At 37.4% G+C, this 16,784-nt stretch overlaps 1 protein-coding gene across 4 annotated transcripts; it reads right to left on the bottom strand.

Moving 5' to 3' along the window:
- Positions 1–1,286: 1,286 nt before the first annotated feature.
- LOC104598153 (tubby-like F-box protein 5) lies at positions 1,287–15,274 on the bottom strand. 4 transcript variants are annotated; one of them, XM_010260084.2, is made up of 8 exons: positions 14,519–15,274; positions 14,261–14,400; positions 8,461–8,525; positions 7,500–7,603; positions 5,445–5,823; positions 5,232–5,319; positions 2,315–2,447; positions 1,287–2,209 (listed from the first exon to the last, which is right to left on the bottom strand). In XM_010260084.2, the coding sequence occupies exons 5-8, from the start codon at positions 5,796–5,798 to the stop codon at positions 1,537–1,539; spliced, it is 1,248 nt and encodes a 415-aa protein (XP_010258386.1). In that variant the 5' UTR covers positions 5,799–5,823; positions 7,500–7,603; positions 8,461–8,525; positions 14,261–14,400; positions 14,519–15,274; the 3' UTR covers positions 1,287–1,536. The 4 variants fall into 4 exon arrangements, with proteins under 4 accessions (XP_010258386.1, XP_010258387.1, XP_088760378.1 ...); XM_010260085.2 differs by having other exon boundaries at positions 14,261–14,426; positions 14,519–15,213; XM_088904252.1 differs by lacking the exon at positions 8,461–8,525 and having other exon boundaries at positions 14,519–15,213.
- Positions 15,275–16,784: the final 1,510 nt, after the last annotated feature.

Here is a 16,784-nt window from a genome sequence, read left to right as displayed (position 1 = left end):
TTAATGATTAATTGAGATTGATAGAATATGACAAAAATGGTTGTGAATAACCCACATTTGCATTTTTTTAGGAATCGATTGAAAATAGTAGTAATGGGTTGTGAGCTTTAGCAGCAAGTTCTTAGAAAATGTCACGTGTCTAGCTTTCTAGAAAAATGAAAAGGCCATGTGTCTAAATGGTGGGGAGTTGTAGCCTGGTAGTGGGTTGTGGGCTTTAACAGGAATTCCTCAAAAATTGCCACATGTCTAGCTTTCTAGAAAATGAGAGCCACTTGCCTGAATGGTGATAATGGGTCACTAGATTGTGTATTTTAATAGCAACTTTTCAGAAAATACCATGTATCTAAATTTGAAAAAGCCAATGTCTGAATGATGGGAGTTGTAGCCTGAAAGCCTGAAAGCCAATGTCTAGAGCCACTCCCCGGTTAGTGTAGCTCAGACGTGTTTCTACCAAAAATAAATAAATAAAAAAAAAGAAGCATGTATTTACAAATCACAAATATAATTCATGCATCTTTGTTCGTGCAAGCTTGGATAGATCAAGCTGGGTTGGATTAGGCCAGGCTAGGGTCGGGCCTGGGCTATTCAAGGTTTCAACCCAAGACCAATCTTAGTTTAGGCCAAGTCAAACTTTTTTTTATCCAAACCCAGCCCGCAGCCCAAAAATGTAGGTCCAACCTAAAAACATTTGGGTCAGACTCGGGTTAGACCCACCCAAGTTGCACCCCTAAAGAATCCCACAAAAACTCTGTACACGGGAATTGGAATCTCCCATAAATCTCTATTCATGGATCTCCCATAAATCTCTGTACACTCGGGTTAGGCCCACCCAAGTTTTTTTTTTTTTTTTTTTTTCTTTTCTTTTCAGGAGATCCTATCGCTTTTCAAAGATGCTTTTATGGTATTTGGAACACCTTTGTAATAGGTACATATAAAGATAAAGTTCATAATTAAAAAAGGGAACTTTATCTTTGTAATAGGTATCAACCAAGCAAGAGTGGTTGAGTCTCCAGCTTTTAAGCTGTTGGGCTACAGGTACATATAAAGTTCATTATCAAAAAAGAACTTTATCTTCTTCACACACCCAGACGGCCAGATGTCTATCAAAGTCTCCAGATGCTAGATCTTGCTATGGAACCATATGCAAACTGCAATTTATAACTGAATAATTAAATCTAATTAATCTAGAGTCCCCAATGGTGCAATCCACAAGTAACCCTTTTTCATTGTTAATCGACAAGGAACCTGGGTGAAAGTAAATTAGGTATCAGAGGATTTCCGCAAAATTAAAGATAAAAAATAATTTGACATTGATGGTAAGTACAAAGTCCACAGCAAGTGTTACAGGCTACCTGCCACCCACTGATTGCAACTCACAAATACAATTTGTTGCCCAAACCTGCCGTCTTAAAAACTAATGTCCGCACAACTAAGGTACTCAGAGATGACAGGTGGCAAACATGAAAGGACTCGCTCTCCATTTACAACCACCTTTCATGGAAGTACCATAGCAATAGATCCATAACAAAATAGGGGTCATTCGCAGGCTGGTTTGGTGTCAAAGCTGCTCAAGCATATAGCGAAGGCTTGGAAGGCAGATAGTGGGTAGCGATAATCCATGGTGAAGATGTCTTTTCCAATCTTTCCAAACTGTAGTATTACCTTTTCCTGCTCTGCTAGTGAGACGTTAAGGGAAGGATCCACAGATGCCACGAGCTGGAAATTCTTAACAGAGGCCACCGTCACACGCCCCCTGAAATTTAAGCACCAACATTGCAGTTGTTCATGCCATCTAGGTGCTTTGTTCTTTAAAACTAATGGTTCTCTTGTTCTCTGGATTGATGCTGGTCTCTCTGAGAGGCTTGTGTTACCGGAATCCACAACTGGATCCTTAGATTTTGACGATGATAAGCAAGGAAGGGGCTCCTCAAGGGAGTGTGAGAGTTCAGTAGGTGTTGGGGCAGTACCCCCTTCCTGAATTGCAGAGACAGGGATGGAATTCATTGTACAGTTCATTCGCCTCGGACCTCTCGTTCGGAGAACATTGAGCTCGTAAGCGATGGTGGCTACATCATAGTTACCTGCTGGAACCCTTGGCGATACCTGCTTGGAATGGATTCTCCTATTTGACCGACTACTTGATTGGACTGCAGAGTCACATGGAGGCTGACAGTCATAAATAGTGAACTTGGTGCCTAGAAAATTAGACCTGGCAAAAGATTGCCGACATTATGGAGCATATTAGAACAAGCATAAGAAGAATGACTAAACTCAAGGATAAAAAATAAAACAGTGGCTAATAATTAAAACTTACCTTAGTTTTCCAACATAAGTGTTGCTTGTACGAGAGAAATCATGCCCAACCAAGGATATAATAAAATCTGTACAAGCTGCTCTTCTAACCTTCTTGGCTGCAAGAAGCAGTTTACCGTTGTCCCCCAACAGAGCTGTGCATTCAGTAAAACAATAAGTAGCATACATTAATAACCAAGTGTACTTCATTTGGTCAACATAGTTACTTGGTCAACATTTGGAAGTAACATGACAATCATTTTCATCTAATCAACATGTTTAATTAGGAAGTATTTGGAGTTCTAGTTTACCGTAGCATTTCAAGGCATGGGTCGATCACCTAAAACAGATTTGCTGTCAAAATGTTAATAAAAACCAGAAATCCAATTAAGCAGCATCATGCATGTTAACGCAAGAAATCAAGTTTTCCTTTTCATCAGTAGATAAAAAAAAAAAAAGAATATCAGTAAGGCTCAGTTTGGAAGGAGTACAAATGCAAATATGTAGAGTGTAAAACCTTAAATTTTGTATTCTTTTGTATGTATTTGTACTGTACATATTTGCATTTGTAATCTTTACAAACAAAGCCTAAGGCTCAGTTTGGAAAGAGTACAAATAATGTACAGTGCAAATACATGCAAAATAATACAAAATACACAGATTTGCACTCTACATATTTGTATTTGTACTCCTTCCAAACTGAGCCTAAAATACAAAGTAGGTTCCCAAGGCTTGGGGCAAACTCCCAATTTTGGAAGGGAAAAAGGAAAAGATATTTCCCACTCGACTAATATTCTAGGGGTTCCTTGGATGTATTCTCAATTCTAGGCAAGTTACAAAAGCCATTTTGCTGCAAATATATATTTAGGATTATAGAAAAATGCATACTTGAGTTCAATAAAATTTTCTTCTGTTTTGTGTTTCTCCCTTCTTTTTCAGTGACTTGTGATTTTGCATTTCATGCTGCGTTTGGTTGCAGTGCAATTTTATTTGCACTAATACAAATGCATGGGAGTGCAAATGAAAAGAAATGCAAATTCTGGTTTAATTTTGTTATGGATTTTACTTATTCTGATTTAGGTCTTATTTTACTTCATTCTGCAATTAAATAAAATACGGTAAAATTTGAAACAAAAATAAATCAGAATTTGCACCCAAATCATTTGTACTACCATAATTTTGCATCAGTGTAAATAAATTTACATTGCAACCAAACACAGACTCAGAGATTGCATTGTGGTCAAATGACATCATCAAACTAGTATCATTCTTCCTACACATAATGCTTTAAATTTTAATACCTTCAAGCCACACACCCAGGTTAACCAATAGTGTTTGAATACACCCTCCCCAAAAATAACAAAAATTTAGACCAATGACACATTAAACTCCATGTTGCCAACCAAAAAGCCCATGGGTCGAAGCAGTTAGAAATGATTCAAGTGTCCATACTTTAACAATGCATATGACATTAAACAGAACAGAATGGCAAAACAGGATTCATGTTGCCAACCCCATATAGTTGAGATAAGGCTTAGATGATGATGTTGATGGCAACTTATTAAGCTCCATATAGGTGTAAACCATGCTTAATGACTATTATGATCATATGCTTTTCTTATGCATGTTTCAGGGACAAGGATGGAAGAAAAATGTACCCTTGACCATTTGCTTCTAATTTACTTGTGGTTTGTAAAGCACTACTATATAGGAGAGTTTGCCATGGCCAGCATACCTATTTTACTCAAATTCAGTGAGGGCATGGCTAAATATGGTATCGCACATGAAATTTCATTTAAAATTCATGTATCTAAATTCTAACATGATATGGCACCCTTGTACAGGTATCTGGGTATCATAAAAGCAAATGCAAATTTTGTTTCACAAAAAGAAGGGATTTTTTTTTTTTTTTTTTTTTATAAATTGCAGATACCTTACAAAAAGAAGGTATCTGCAGTTTAAGGAAAATTAAAAGCTGTCCTGTTGCAACCAATTTTAAGATCTCAACTTAACCACCAGTTATTCTATCGATTCAGATTTGTTAGCTTCCACAGACTCTATGATGGCATCAAGTCAAAATGTTGAATTCAAGTTTTGTAGTTTCACAATGGTCAAATTTGACGTTAATAATAACTATTTCAAGGGACTGATTAAGGCACATTGCCCTTGTGATAAACCAGGTGCATCCATCCCCAGTAAGAGGGCAAAAAATAACTGGCTTATGATAAGACGATGTTTTTATGAATCCCAGCATGTCTTTAGGGGACTCAATTCAGGGTGTTGCACCATGGCATTCATTGCTAGCATTCATCAAAAACATAGAAACAACAAAAGATCAAGTATCATTATAAGGACTTTCCTTTTTTTTCTGAAAGATAAAAAAGATGGTTGTGCTTGATTTTACCAAATCCATAAATATGAATGAACTTGGTTATGCTTCATTTACTTTTCAAGTAGATTTGTGTTATATTTGAACATAAATATGAATGAACTTTGGTTTTTGGTTTTATACACAATTTCACCACCAAGAGAATCAAATTGTGCTGAATTCATATTTTTCCCATTCCCAACATATAAATTAGGGCATCGAAAATAAAACAAAGTCATTGGCTCCATGTTTTCTTTTTCTAGTGTAACAAACAAGAGGAAATGGAACCAGACACCCAATAATTTCCATTACGGTGGGTTTTCAATTTGCCCACAATCAAGGCATGTGTGGCTGCACTTAAGCTATAGAATTAAGCACCCAAGTGATACTTGATAAATTAAAGTGAAAATTTTTGCTGAATATGCGATTCAAATAAATAACATGGAAGTTAGAACTATAATACTATTACCTCAAAAAAGAATTAAAATCCAACAATAAAAATAAAGGGGAAAACAAGCATAATAAAAATAATGCCTCAGGGGAAGAAAAGTATGTAAAACAAAGTGTGTACCAGGGCTGAGACCAAGATAGAGCCGATAAGTAGAACTGGCTCTTTCCCTCCTGATAAAGCACTGTATGGGCAATTCACGTGGGCCCGGCTATTTCAAAATTGAAGCAATAACAACAGTAAAGAAACAAAATAAAAAAAAAAATCAGCAGAGAATGCAAAACAAAAGAATATCTGAAAAAAAGCAAAAAATAAAACAAAGAAAAGCATAAAAACCTGCTTTAATGAGATAGGGAAGGTAATCCTTCCACATTGCTCTGGAGTGTTTACAACCTCTTTTGCAATCTCTCTCCATGACCTGCAAACAGAGGCACAAGCAACAACATTCCTCCTTGCAGGCCATAATGACTCACTCGCTTCGAGCCTCTGGATCACATCAATAAGTAACTCTGGAGATAGGCTAGCCCATGAGCCTTGTTCAATTGGATCAGTTTGGAACCGTGACACATCAGGAATAATATGAGATCTCATGTGGCTATGCATATCTTTCCCTTCACCCCCTCTCCTCGATTTGCTCGCAATCCCATTCCTCATCTCCCTGAGCTCCCGAACAAAGCTTTTGAACAGCATTGAAGCCAAATAGATTGCTGCTCTCCTTTATATTTTTTCATTGAAAATAAGCAAACAAACAAAAGGAGAAAAAAAATAGTATTAGTGAAGTTAATCTGGGATCAAAAAAGTTAATCTGGGACCAAGAAAACAACCTTGTTTAGTCCCGGAAAAGGACAAATGTTTGGTGTTTTTTCACTTAGACATACATGGTGTATGTGGCACAAACGATTTTGGGGCTCGATAGAAATTTGAGGGGTTAAAACTAATCGGACAAATCTAATATCTGAGAAGAATCCTTAGACAGTTAGGCTTATTACTATAAATTGAAATTTCAGCTCTCAATCCCTCATGAGAGAAGAGGAAATGCTATATTACTGTTGTCCAACTTGCACAGCTGTTGCTAGGAAAGAAAGTTTGTGTTGTGTATGCAAAAACACTGATTGAGCAACTGACACAAAATTTCGAAGACCAGTGGACAGAGGTCCAAGGGAAGTCTACCACTCACCACTGGCAGTCTGGCACTTTGTTCTGTTGGATTTTCACTAGATCATCCACATTCCATACACACACAAGAGTTAGAAATAGCAACATTTTCGACACGTTTCATGAATATTGAGAAGAGATCGACATATAAAAACAGTTGTCACACTGGATGCTAGTAAGGCACATCTGATATCCTTAATTCTTAAAGAACCAGGTGGGGTAGGGTTGTATTGGAATAGAACAGTGAAGTGGGATGACTGATTTGGTCATTTGTCATGCCATTCGCCAGCCTCTAGAGTATAGTCTCTTCCATCCTTGGTTCAAAGAAAGAATTTTACCACCACACACACGCCTGCGCACGCACACACACACACACATCAGATTTTGATGGCGGCAAGTGATTTTAAGGCATTGGATTGAGAAGCACCTAGGTTATATTGGTGTGTGAACCCATTCTGACACCAATCTGATGGTTAAAAGGGAAGAACCAACAGAAGTAGATGTAGACTTAACGACGTATGTCAGCTGTACAAGTCTAATGTTAATGCATGTACCTTTCTTTCTTGACCATATAGTGAGTCTTGAGTATCCGTAACTCACAAAAGCAAAAGTTTCTGAGAATGGAAGCCTTCCATTAACTGCTGAGAACTGTGTCTCAGCTAGAAAGTCAAACCATTGTATAAAATTTCATGCAACGCGTCAAGGAACTCGGGGATTAAGATTTCAATGGTTGTTTGGCACTTTGGCCCTACAAATTTCTTGTATATCCCATTTGGATGCTGGAAAAAAGTTCATTCCCTCATTCTCATTTTGGGAGTTATCATTGAGTAATCAAATTTGGTTAATTATCAAAAAAAAAAAAATCAAATTTGGTTGCACATAACAAAGGGAAGCAAGGCCTGACCGTCTAATTTGACGGCCCACCAATCTAGAGGGCAAGCCCATCACCATGCATCTTTAGAGTGAAGGCTCACAATCATCATCAAGCAAAGACTAGGGCCAGCAATTTGATGATAAGAAGAGATGAGAGGGACAAGGGCAATGATGTGATGAGATATTTAGAAGCATACTTTCATTCTGGGGATTCCGTTTGTAACTAGTTTTTGGTTCATATTTTGTATCTAATTAGATGTTTTGATGGTAAGATACAGAGACAATTAGTGATCCAAAAGTAAGCATGTATGGCAACCAATAATACTGATAAAAGGAAAAAGAAATTGGGGTAGGATTGTGTACCTCAATGCAATTTGTAGGTAGGCAAGCGATGCGTCTTAGGTTGGCATTAAACCACATACACAGGTCCTGTTCTCCCTTTCACTATTTGACCATTGTGCAAGTCTCTGCATAATTATTATAATTGTAAACGGATATCACTGTCTACGAGCAAAATGGGGGAGAGAAATAATAATAATATAGCACAGGACAATGAACCACAAAAATGCAAAGAGAATGGGTTCTACGTATAAAGGTTATGACCTAATTTGCTCCATGTTTGGTCGTTCTGGGTGACTCTGCTCCAACCTGTAGTGGATAGAACCCAAAAATATGTTCCTAAATTATGGTCAGTGATGTCACATTGGTGACCAGCAGGTAGATATTAATTGAATTGAGCATCTGGATATGCTACCCAAACCTACACACAGGACACTACAGCTACAAATTCGAAACATCTCCCCATGAATTATAAAATACAAATATGGGAGATGTTTCCAATGTATGGCTGTCTTGTGTGTAGGTGTGGATAACATTTGTGGCTCACGACCCAAGCTCTTCTTCCCTGCAATATTTCCAGTCACAATCAAGGTTTTAAAAGGGTAAAGGTGGAGTCAAGGTGGTTGGGTCTTGGAGAGGCAAGGCATAAGCCTCGAGAGTTTTAAGGTGTAAGCTTCAAACTAAAAAACTTTAAAAATTATAAACGCATTCCATAAATAATAAAAACATTAAAAAAATAAATAGTTGAAGTTTTATATAATTATTTATGGCTTATTTTTTATTTCAAAGGTGATGACTACTAGTTCATTGAATCTTATCAGGGATTTTTTTTTCTAAAATATAAGCACTCTAAAAGCAATATTATAATCAAACTGACTAGAAACTAATATATTAGAACATTTATTAATTAAATACTTAATCACATTCCACAAAAACTTCAGAATATAGAATAAAAGTCAGAAAATAAGGAGTTAAATGAATGTACCTTCGCAAACACACAAACAACCCAATAGCCAAACAACAAAATATGGATCCTTGATGTGCGAAGTCCTGTACAAAAAAGAAAATTAAGACTTTAGAGAACTAATCTTTATTTCTTAATTCCTACTTATCCTAAAAGATGAACTAATCTTTATTCTTTCCAGTTAAATGATAATGGATAAAAGGAAAAATATTTAGAGTTGAGACTACTTATCTACTATTTAGACAAGTTTGACAAGGACAAAATACTAAACTATTTTAGTTAACGCAACAGCTATTTCATTATTTCTATCAAGTGATCTGAGGAGGTGACAATCATATGTCCCCCAAAAAAGAAAATTTGCATTTTATTTTGCATGTATAAGTATGAATTTCTTGCACTTGCTTTTCTTTATTCTCACTAATTGAAACAAGCCAAAAAAGACAAATAGATTGAATTCTGAGACTAAACACCACCCAAATTGTAAATTAGAAGCAAGGGCTTGGCTTAATGATTAACCTATAAACTAAGACTTGAATGCCAGACTTGATGAGTGAGCCTATTACATGAACTGTAGGCACCTCCAAGTTAAGCATGTAGTGTAAAATGAAAGATAAAGTCTGAAGAAAGCACTGAATCCAAAAAAAAGGAAAAATGATGAAAGCAAACACAGAAAAAAGCTACCAAAATTTGAACTCTTAATTTGTCTATAAACACAGGGCTTTACTGAAGATGTTTTCTTTTCAATAAATGATAAGTTGAAATTTTTGTAAATTTCCATAAGAGTAGCATTAGATATTTCAGCCATGTTCAGTTCAATTGCCATTCATGCTCATTCTTGCCTAGAATGAGATTCTAGAATGGGTATGAATGTGCAGAATGAGATATTGTTGCAGCAAACCAAGCACTTTTTTCCAAAAACTTAATTCTTTTTGTAGCACGAATGAGAATGAACTTTGAACCCGATTGGTACTTTGGTTACAAATTTCATTCTCATTCCTTTTATCAATCAAAATAATAATACAGGTTTACATACAATACTCAATGGAAGATATATGGTGGAAACATGCAAAATCCAGACCAACAAAGCACAAATCAACCATGTGGGCCCGACATCAATAACACAAAATATGAAAAAAAGTGTTAATTCATCTATGTGTACTCATATAAGATTCAGGACTCGATGAATCTAACTCATCAATCATACATGGACTTGATTGGGATTGGCATAGTTTTAACTTTTTTTGGCATATTCTGCTGTATCATAGCAATTATCTATGAACCAATTTGTGGATCAAAAACTGGCTTTCAAAAATCAGAATCTGAATGCAATGTAAATATGAATCAATTCAAAAAGAACCAAAGCAAATTCCACCTTTTGGAACTTGGAAAATAAATTATATTTCAAAAGGTGGGGTAGGTTGACTCTAATCAAGGCTAAGCTCTCCAATTTGCCCACCCTTTTTCTCTTGGTGTTTAAGATTCCAGCAAAGGTGGCAAAGAGAATTGAAAAGCAGGCGCTCATCCAGTTAATTTGGAAATTGTGTGCAAGCCTAAGAAGGAAGACAGTTTGGGACTGGGACACATTTCTTAAAGAAATAAGGCACTTTCTTGGCAGATGGATTTGGAGATTCAAGAATGAACACACCTCTGAATTCTTTAATTTGCAGCAAATATGGTCAAAGCATCTTGGACAGGGGCACCTCTCATCCTTTATCTAGTTTCATGGCCTCTAACCCTTGGAAAGGTATTCTTTGAACCCTTGATTCCTCTCCTTTTTTGAGGTTTAATCTTGGCAGTGGTAATCAAATCAGATTTTGGTTAAACTTTTGGTGGGACTCGAAGCCTCTTAATGAAGCTTTGTCTTGTTCAGACTTGCTTGAGATAAATCTTCTCTCATATCCACCATCAGCAACCGCAATAACATGGGTCTCTCTTATAAATTTTTTTTATCAGTAACTCAGAGAATTTCATTAAAACTTAAAATGATGAGAGTACAAGTTGTTAGAAACAACACCCAATACAACAAAGAGACCCACCACCCAATTAACATTGAGCCCAAAACAAATGATGTCCACTCACTCCATGTTTAGCTAATCCATCCGCCAAACCATTAGCAGACCCCTTAACCCATCTTAACTGAATTTGCATTTGTCTTCACAACATCTTTTTTTATTTCTTTTAAGGGCTACACAACAGGGGGGTAGCCCATCCCCCAACCCAGGTGCAGGAGGGATTCAATCCCAAGTCTCCGCTACATCCAGCAGGAGACCTTACCAACCTGCTGGTTGGCACCTTGTTTTGTCTTCACAGCATCTTGAACTGCTTGAATTCATTTCTGAAGTGCCATAATATCCCTTCTCCTTTTTTCAGCCTGCAAATGACTGGTCTCTCTAATAAATTTAAATTCCTTAAGGATTTCTGAGTCCTTAAGGGCTCTACATAACATAAGGTCTCTCTTATAAATTTAACTTATGTAGAGCCCTTAAGGACTCAGAAATCCTTAAGGAGCCTCTTCTTGGCTTTTTTTATCAGCAACTCAAAGAATTTTATTAGAACTTGAAGTGAGAAGGGTACAACAAGAAGTTGTTAGAAATAACACCCATTACAACAAAGAGCCCCACCACCCAAATAACATTGAGCCCAAAACAAATGAAATCTATTCACTCCTTTGTTTAGCTAATCCATCAGCCAAACCATTAGCAGACCTCCTAACCCATCTTAACTGAATTTGCATATATCTTGACAGCATCTTGAACCACCTGAATTCATTACTGATGTACCATAATACCCCTTCTCCTTTTTTCAGCCAACAAATGACTACTTTTGAGTCCCCTTCTACCATCAGCCTTGCGATTCCCATTTCCTTACCTTTTGCACCCCAACAATAGCCACCATGAATTCAGCTCTCACTGAATTACCCTTCTCAATAGGCCCCGAAAACAAACCGCAAATGTCCCACTCCCATCTCTAATCACTCCTCCAATTCTAGAGGGACCCAGATTGCCAAAACTACTTCCATCAAAGTTAAGTTTCATCCATCCCCCACTTGGGGGAGACCAAACCTCCAGGACCTTTTGATTCCTAGAGGAAGAAAGGGCAATTGAACCCCAGCTTCGAAAAAAGTCTTCCACTGACAAGTCTGAGAATAGTTTCAAAGTCTTCACCCAATGAGCAACTCTAACTGTAACAGTCTCCAAGATTACTTCCTTGATTCTTTCTTTATCCTCAAAGATTCTTAAGTTCTTTTCCTCCCAAACAGTCCACACAATTGTTGCTCTAGCACACTTCCACAAAATTCTGCCTCTTCTTTTTGTGCATCTTGGAAAGTTAGTTTGGTCCTTGGAAGAGAGCAAAACCATTCAAGAGGGATCCACCTGCAAGCAAAGAGAGAGCAAAACCATTCAGGAGCCTCTTCTTTGCTCTCATAGTCTCACTCCTTTTCAATGTCTTCATCTCCCCCTCCTCTCCAGATAAGCTAGTTTGGTCCTTGATTCCTAATGGATCCTTCACCACAAAGTCATTTTTTTCTTAAACCAATAGCCAACCTTTCCCTCCCTTTCTGGACAAGAGAACTCTCCACCATTCCCCTTAAAGTCTCCTTTATCTGAGAGGCTGTGATATCCTTCAGAAGAAGTTTGGAAGACTCATCATCTCTAGTCCATAGGCCACCTTATCATTAATTGCCAGGTAGCCAGAAATTTGTGGCAATATTACCTTGGTCTTGTCTCAGGAGGGAATTACCAGTAGACCCCCCCCCCCAAACAATGCTGAGAACTTTTTATCTCAATGGCATGGCCTGAAGCTCAAGCTGGGTGGTAGAGGCTGCAGTTTTTGGAAGGCTATTCCCCATGTAGTCATGAGGGGTTTGTGGGAAGAATGTAATAGGAGAATCTTGGAGAACAGAATTTCTCCCCAGGAGAAAATTATAGATCATTTTCATTCTTTGCTTATCCTGTGGATGATGTACATCAAGGTTTCTGAAGGTCTTGATAGAGGTAAAGTACAGAGAAGCTGGCTTGATCTGCTACTCACGTCCCCAACCAATCCACAGGTCTCTTACCTCACTGTTCCCAAGGCAAGACAGATTTGTTCTGAAATTCAATGTAAGTTTTAGAAGAGTCCTAGATGCCCCTGCAGCTGCAGGGATTGGGGACCTTTTGAGACGACTCAATGGTGATCTGATTTGAATATACAGTGGCCCAACCAGTTCTTCAGATGCAATGGGTGCTGAGGTTTGTGCCCTTTTGGAAGGTCTTAGAATTGCAAAACCGAGCAGATCACTTCTCTTGCTGTAGAAGGGAACTCAAGAAAAGTCGTAAATTGGGTTTCTACTCATAATCCAGACCCTTGGAAGCTCGCTCTTTTTTTTTTTTGCTGGAGATCTGAGTTAATCTCGAATATGAACTGCAGCTTTAAATGGAATCCTAGAAGCTTAAATAGTTGGCAGGTGGCCTAGAAAAATCAAGGATGGGAAGGGATTTCTTGTGCAGTGTGAGCACAATGCCTTTCTAAGCAGGCTTTGTTCTTTTTTGTTTTTGCAAGGCCCGTTACCCTTCTCTCAAAAAATAAATCGACATTTTGCTTCAAATTAAAAATGTGAAAAATCCATATGTTAGAGCAATCACCCAAACCAGATGCAGGTATAGGTATCTCATTTCCTAAAATTCTGGACATGGATACAGGTATAGGTATCCCATATAATTGATTATGTCATGCTTGCAATAATGTATAGATATAGATATAGATATAAATAAGTTTTATAGTCTGATTTATTAAAGGTTAAAACATACAACTTTACATATTTTAGAATTGTTATAATGCTATATAGTAAATCCAGAAGTGTCCATGCAGTATTCACTATCATATTGTCCTCGATTACCCCACCCCTTAGAGAGTTGCCTTAATCTATAGGGCTTCAGAAGATCAAAAGAACAAGTCATTCATTGTTCCTAAAAACACCACCAAAACCTAACTGCCCTGGATTACCCCAATAACAACCATTAAAGATAACTCAAATCAGTTGCCAGTTAAATAACAACTATAACTTAATTGAGCTCCCCAGATTAAAAAGATAGTCTAAATTTAGAGCTAATTAAGTCAAGAAGAGAGCTAGTTGGAAGTTAACGAAAAATAGCAATTAACTGAGTTGCCCAAAAAATCTGATACAAAATTAGAGTTTTTATAGGTAAGTTAGATTTTATTGATTTTTACAATAAGAAATATGTTTACTGCGGATATGCAGCTACCCAACAGTCTGGCTGAAGGCGAAGGCGCCTGACCCTTATACAAGTGTTAGGGCAAGGTATTATGGGTTTAGAGTCATTATGCACAATAGAATTGGACCTTCAGATGCATCTCAACATACTTCCGAACATAAAACACCTCCATGATAAAATAAAAAAATAAAAAAAAAAATCCAGGAAAAATGAATAACTTCCAAAACAGAATCGCAGCAAGTTCAGCACTCCATTCAAGTAATAAGTAGGCAGTCTAATTTCCCTGTTCATCAAATCAAAACTAACATGATGTATGACTTAAACGAATTTATGGAACACTACTTATCACATTATCCCCAGAATCAAACCTCATAAAAGGCACAAAATTAGCTAATTCCAAATTGAATATACGAATTTCAAATTTGATATAAAAAAAGACTAAAAAACTAGCAACACGATAAATTCTCAAATCCCTTCTCCTAATTAGGTAAAAGAAGCAACATAGGTTTCTCATTCATGCAGACCCTTTATGGACTACACAACGTTTATTTAGCAATTTGGCATATTATGTTTATTTTGAGACCTGAACCACCGAATCTACTTACAGTGTAGTTTTCCACTTTTGCTTTAAGCCTTGAAAAAATTACCAGCGGCCCATCAATATTGTGTAGTCCTTAGTAGGAGGGAAAAGGACAGGAATCCATGAGTGGCTGTTGATCCTGAAGCCACCGAATCCTCTTCTAGCCTTGTGGAACGAAAGCAACAAGAAGACTAGAAGAATGAAACATAAATACAATAATAAAATGAATTAACGAAGCAAGCAGAGAAAGTTCAAAACTTGGAAACGAGAGACGTTTACATACCTGCAAGCTCCAACCATTCTTTTCTCCTTGGTTGTTCGACGGTAGAGTGAGCCTAGTAGTAGTAGTAGAGAGAGAGAGAAAGAGAGACGCCGTTGGCTAGGCTGCTTGCTTGAAGCTGATGGAGAAGAGGAGAGAGAGTCTTGGGGGGAGTTCACTAGTTCAGTGGGTAAGAGAGAAAATAGGAGAGTTTCAAGGAGAGAGAGAGAGAGAGAGAGAGAGAGAGTAAAAAAAAAAAAACAGTTCAATTTCGACGAAAAGCCCTAACTTTTTGGTATTTTTTGTTCGTCTGTTAATCAAATTCCAAAAACACCCTTAAACACCTGATCCAGGATTCTAAATCAATGGCTTTGAATTCTACTTTTTTGAAGTACCCGCCTTACACGTCAAGTGGCTAAAAAAGCGCAAGGCGTACGCCTTGAGCAACTTAAAGCGGAGACGGAGCGTACTCCCTGCAACAAATATGGTTGAGGCTACCGAGGCCGAGGCCGAGGCCAAGCCTCATTCGCCTTTTAAAACCACGATCATATAAAAATAAACAGAAGGCTTCGGAGGTTCAGGGACCAGGGTGAATGTCGTAGCCTACGCTGTACAAATTGCTCCCTTTAATTTATATATCCCATTTGGACGCTGAAAATTAGTCCATTCTCTCATTCTCATTCTGGGAGCTATCATCGGATAATCAGATTTAATTGCATACAATACAAGGTACAACGAAGGGAAGGGAAGCTGGGCCTGACCGTCTAATTTCTGATCGGATCGGCAGGCGCAGGCCCATCACCATGCATCATAAAGCCAAAGACTAGGGCCAGCAAATTGATGATGAGAAGAGGAGGGACGATGTAATGCGACGTTTAATTGGGAGAGTGCTATGCATCCTGAGGATTCCGTTTGGTATCTAGTTTTTGGTACATTGTTTGTATCTAATTGGATTGTTTTGATGGTAAGGTTTCTGATACATTTAGCCATCCAAAAGAAGGCATGTATGGCAACCAATAATACTGATAAAAGGGGGGGAAATGGGGTAGGATGATGTACCTGAAGGCAATTTCTAGGCAGGCAAACGACGTGTCTTTAGGTTGGCAAGAAACCAGGTACATGGGGGGGTGATGGGTCCTGTTTTCTTTTTTTCATTATTTGACCATCGTGCATGGCTGTGCATAATTATTATAAACGGTGGTCACTGTCTACGAGTGAAATGAGGAAGGGGAATAATAATACTGCTAAAACAGAACAGGACGATGAACCCATATGACAACAACGAGAATGGGTTTTGCATATAAAAAAGCTATGGCCCAATTTACTCCACGTTCGGTCCGCTCTGGATGACTGACCCGGCTCCAATCTAGAGCGGGTGGCTTTCAAACCCGGGCCCAATTCTAAAATTATGGTTGGTGATATTATATATCGGCGACCATCAATGTGAGATATACTAATTGAATTGAGAATCGGGATCAGCTCATTTCAAAGGGCACTACAGCTGCGCATCCGGAGTGTTTATATATGAATCAAGGTTTTAAAATTCAGACTGGACAGCGAACCATTATGGACTGGCCCATTCTGATAATAAAAATAATAAATAAGGCCAAAAACCATTGTCTGGATGGATGGTTCGATTGTTCGGATCAGCAGTTTATTGATTAAATCAATGATTTTTTTGTCAAAAAAACGGTTTATGAGTGAAACAGAACTGGTCAAATGACCAGTTCCTGGTTTTTTTAGTTCAACCGTCCAGTCTTGTTCGATCTTGAAAACCATGATATAAATTATAACACATTTAGATTACATAATAAATATTTATTATATTATTTGTTTTCTTTTTTTGGTAAACAATGGTATGGTAGTTGGTTTTAAATTTCATTATGATTTACCTAGAGTCTAAGTCAAGTATTCACTTTATATCAATGTTTTAAAAATCAATTTAGTACCGGAATCGCTTTAACCACCTGTTTTTTATTTAATGGTTCAACCATCCAATCTGAACGGATGATTTATTACAATTAAAAAATAAAGAAATAGTTAAAACAAAACAACTGTCGAAAACCGTTGTGATGGTTTGATTGCTTGAATCAATATGCTATTAACCAAATCAACAGTTTTTGACAAAATTAAGAGATGTTCAAAAGTGAAATAAAGCCAAATGCCCGAACGGTTTATAAGCCATATAGTCTGACTGTCCAGATCAATAATGGTTTGAAAACCATGCTTTATATAATATATAAACAATCAATAATGGTTTGAAAACCATGCTTTATATAATATATGAACA

This window comes from Nelumbo nucifera, chromosome 4 (genome assembly GCF_055504915.1).
Source record: "Nelumbo nucifera cultivar China Antique chromosome 4, China Antique-T2T, whole genome shotgun sequence".
Classification (NCBI taxonomy): domain Eukaryota; kingdom Viridiplantae; phylum Streptophyta; class Magnoliopsida; order Proteales; family Nelumbonaceae; genus Nelumbo; species Nelumbo nucifera.
This window is presented reverse-complemented; position numbering and strand designations above follow the sequence as displayed.

Coding starts and splice junctions, on each gene's coding strand:
- LOC104598153 (XM_010260084.2), bottom strand. CDS start 5,798: ATGCTGTTCAAAAGCTTTGTTCGGGAGCTCAGGGAGATGAGGAATGGG. Junction 5,320..5,444: donor TCCCTATCTCATTAAAGCAG/GTTTTTATGCTT, acceptor ATTTTGAAATAG/CCGGGCCCACGTGAATTGCC. Junction 2,210..2,314: donor ACTTATGTTGGAAAACTAAG/GTAAGTTTTAAT, acceptor ATCTTTTGCCAG/GTCTAATTTTCTAGGCACCA.